The sequence below is a fragment of the Cydia splendana genome, chromosome 12 (assembly GCF_910591565.1).
Source record: "Cydia splendana chromosome 12, ilCydSple1.2, whole genome shotgun sequence".
Lineage (NCBI taxonomy): Eukaryota > Metazoa > Arthropoda > Insecta > Lepidoptera > Tortricidae > Cydia > Cydia splendana.
In genome coordinates, this window is record NC_085971.1 from 16596660 (window position 1) to 16600493 (window position 3834).

Sequence of the window (3834 nt, forward strand, 5' to 3'; positions counted from 1 at the left end):
GTGAGTCCGACTCGCACTTGTCCGTTTTTAGGGTTCCGTACCCAAAGGGTAAAACGGGACCCTATTACTAAGACTTCGCTGTCCGTCCGTCCGTCCGTCCGTCCGTCCGTCCGTCTGTCACCAGGCTGTATCTCACGAACCGTGATAGCTAGACAGTTCAGATTTTCACAGATGATGTATTTCTGTTGCCGCTATAACAACAAATACTAAAAACAGAATAAAATAAAGATTTAAATGGGGCTCCCATACAACAAACGTGATTTTTGACCAAAGTTAAGCAACGTCGGGAGTGGTCAGTATTTGGATGGGTGACCGTTTTTTTTTTGTTTTTTTTTTTGCATTATGGTACGGAACCCTTCGTGCGCGAGTCCGACTCGCACTTGCCCGGTTTTTTTTTGTAACGTGTAATGAAATAACAATATAACATTATTTTTCGGAAAGTTTTTTTATTAGATAGGTAGATGTCACATTTTTTCGGAAAGTTATATTTATTTATTAGGTATATGTTACATGAATTACCTACATATTATATACTCAAGTCTGATTTATTTAAAGTAAGGTCTAATACGGGTTAAAAGTATTGTTACTTCTCTTTCTCAAGCCTCTCTTACCCAAAGCAAACGGCCACCTGTTGCTCGTCGGCAGATAATAGATACCCGGCTTACTTCTATCTAAATACATATCTAAAGTATTCGTTACCAAAGGCTCTGTATCATAGCAATCACCCAATTTCGCCTGCGCGACAGATTCACAACGCACAGCAATTAATCGATGAGGGTTCATCAAAGCAGACAACCAGAGAAAATAAGATCTTATATGACTGCATGGAATCAGGCACGGAATGAACGAAATTTCCCCCGGTTGCCATTCGCCTCCATTGACGTAGAACGAGATAGTCCCAACTGGAGTACCTATCCCGAATCCTTCGCTGTTTGTGATGATAGCGATGACGAAATCTGCGTCCGAGGGGTCTAATCTGTGGTCCGGTCCGAGATATCTAAAGCAGGGACCACCAGGGTCTAAGGCGACGAGAGTGGAGACGTTCTGACCAGTGATTCTCCTGAAGTTCTTGGCTATGAAGCTCATGGTTTGTCCGCCGAGGCTGATGCCGCATATTGTCAGATTTTTTGGGTCCATACCAAGCTTAGTGAGGGCTGCTAGCATCTCAGCAGCGTGTTTTCCGACTGGACGTATTAAGCGTGAAGCTCTGTAAAAATATTTCACATTAACGTGTGTCTTGCTTGTATATTTACGGCTGGTGTGCTTATAGTTTCATGCGAAAAAAAAGGAATGTACCTAACGTTTACAGATACATAAAATAAGACTGAAAATAAGGTGTAAATTTCTGACATCGAATGGTACCATTCATTGCAGCTACCTCACCTATAACATCTGTATGAATATTCTTCGTCTTGATTATGTTAGATGGCATTTCTGTTTTAGGGTTCCGTACACAAAAGGTAACAACGGAACCCTATTACTAAGACTCCGCTGTCCGTCTGTCTGTCTGTCTGTCACAAGGATGTAACTCATTAACCGTGATAGCTAGACAGTTGACATTTTCACAGATGATGTATTTCTGTTGCCGCTATAACATCAAGTACCTACTAATAACAGAATGAAATAAATATTTAAGTGGGGCTCCCATACAACAAACGTGATTTTTTTGCCGATTGTTGTTTTATAATTATTGTCGTATAATATTTATTTATTTATTGTATATTTAATACTTGTCCTCTTTGTAAAGAGTGTATTTTTGGTAAGGCATAAAAAATATCTTCGCAAAACCCCCAGAAGATTGGGATGTCACCTTTAGTATACTTACTGCGTAAAAGTCGTCGTCGTGAAATACACCGTCTCCAAAAGAAGCACATTATAGTCCATCTGCTTATACAAAAGACCCAATAGTCTTCCCACACCCCAAGTCCCTGAATCCCAGTAACCACCGACATAAAGCATAGTCTTTTTCTTCACGTCAAAATCAGGATTACGGACGATCTCCTTCACTCGGTAGTAGTTATACTTCGGCCATTTGGCTGTGAGATAGTTGCCATTGCTCAGGACTGATAGTTGGAGCTGTTTCAGGCTTTCTGGTTTTATTCTGGATGGTAGCCAGACGCCCGGACCTGCGCAAGGAATCATCCGTTAATGATCGGTAGCATTGTCCACATTGTGGAGAGGGACGCGTGGAGGAATATGGGAGAGGCCTATGCCAAGGGCAACCAGACAAAACGTCTGCGGAGAAAGGCTAGCAGTAAGTTAACTTATTAAGAGCTCTAATTGCTACAATTTGGACATCTTAAGAAATCTAAATATGTATAACAGCCTGTTTGTTTTAATTTGGCCTCAGTGTATATAACGTAGTGGCAGTGGCACCAGAGAGTAGAGACCGTCAGGGAACCAGAGTAAGAGAGAGAGAGAGAGAGAGAGAGAGAGAGAGTAGAAGATCGGTTTAAAACCCTTATTTTCTTGGATAAAAAATAGAAGAGTCGGGTACTGGTTCCCTATCGGTCACTGGTGCCACTACGTTACGAAAAATTACAGATACACACTTACAGTCTGGGATTAAGCCTTGGACAACTCCTTCGCCAGTTACATTAGTTTCCACTGCTCCAGAAACACAGATAAGCACTGTCAAATATGCAACTGTCAACAAAATTTCCCGCTTCTTCATCTCTTTGGTTTTCGTTGTATTCTGATTGAATAGTTTCAAAAATACACTGTTCTGATTTCAATTGTTTAAAAAAATCGTTTATAGATTGTCGTAGTTAAGAAATTCTAATGTTTTTTACTTATTTTCCACGAGTATTTTTAATTGAGCGGCCAAGAGATAGCTGCTCTTAAGCACGAAGCGTTACTATGAACGGACTAGGTAGTTATTCCTTGTTTTATTTTCTTTCATTTACGATGCATGAGGAAAGTAAAAATTACAGCTTTTATTTCTTTTTCATAATTTACCTATTCAATTTAAAATTATTGGAAAATAAATATTTGCATTTGCAATTTCTTGAAGGTGAGAATATTTCTATTTTTGTATATTATCTCATTTAAATTTCTCGCTTGAAGTCTTGTTTTGACAAGTATTTTTCAGATTGTGTTATTAATTATATTACCTAAAAGCAGATACTAAAACGACGTAAACATCTACCTATTTTCTGCTAACCTCTGATTCATAATAATGGATCTTAATTTTATTTCTTTCTTTTATTAGGGTTTCGCAAATAAGAATCGTTTTTCAGAAATTTTATATTCAAACAATTCGCGTTTACATAGAACTGTTTCAAAAATAACGACAGCAATATGTGATTAGATTAGTGATTACATGTCCACTACATTAAAATACCAATTATCAAAAAATTGGCTTATTTATGTCTTCAGTACAATCATTTACTAATTCCAAAAATATGAGACAGATTTTCCTTTCTTCTTTAACCCATTCTTCCCCAGACCAAACGGATACCTATTGGACGTTCGCAGATAATATATACCCGGTTTACTTTTATCAATTGTCAAATCCATTGTGTTTGTCACTAGTGGCTTTTTGTCATAGCAATCACCGTCTTTCGCTTGTGCCACGGTATCACATTGCACAGCGATTAGTTTACCAGGGTTTACCAGAGCTGCTATCCAAAGAAAATATGCTCTTAAATGACTGCACAAGACATCGCATGGCAACCAAGAGATTTCTCCTGGTTGCCACTCCCCTCCATTGACGTAAAACGACGCGTGTCCAACAGGGGTGCCTATTCCAAAACCTTCGCTGTTCGTGATGATGGCTAGCACAAAATCGGCGTCCGACGGATCTAATCTATCATCCGGTCCTAGATGTCTGAA

At 39.0% G+C, this 3834-nt stretch overlaps 1 protein-coding gene across 1 annotated transcript; it reads right to left on the bottom strand.

The window, feature by feature from the left end:
• Window positions 1–561: 561 nt before the first annotated feature.
• On the bottom strand, window positions 562–2737 carry LOC134795877 (phospholipase A1 member A-like). Its single transcript, XM_063767807.1, has 3 exons — window positions 2557–2737; window positions 1826–2126; window positions 562–1207 (listed from the first exon to the last, which is right to left on the bottom strand). The coding sequence occupies exons 1-3, from the start codon at window positions 2672–2674 to the stop codon at window positions 562–564; spliced, it is 1065 nt and encodes a 354-aa protein (XP_063623877.1). The 5' UTR covers window positions 2675–2737.
• Window positions 2738–3834: the final 1097 nt, after the last annotated feature.

What these genes read in the sequence shown, in the direction of transcription:
- LOC134795877 (XM_063767807.1), bottom strand. Translation starts at nt 2,674, where the DNA reads ATGAAGAAGCGGGAAATTTTGTTGACAGTTGCATATTTGACAGTGCTT. An exon ending in CCAAGGCTTAATCCCAGACT is followed by an intron (nt 2,127 to 2,556) that starts GTAAGTGTGTAT and finishes TTCCTTGCGCAG; the next exon opens with GTCCGGGCGTCTGGCTACCA. An exon ending in ACGACGACGACTTTTACGCA is followed by an intron (nt 1,208 to 1,825) that starts GTAAGTATACTA and finishes ATATTTTTACAG; the next exon opens with AGCTTCACGCTTAATACGTC.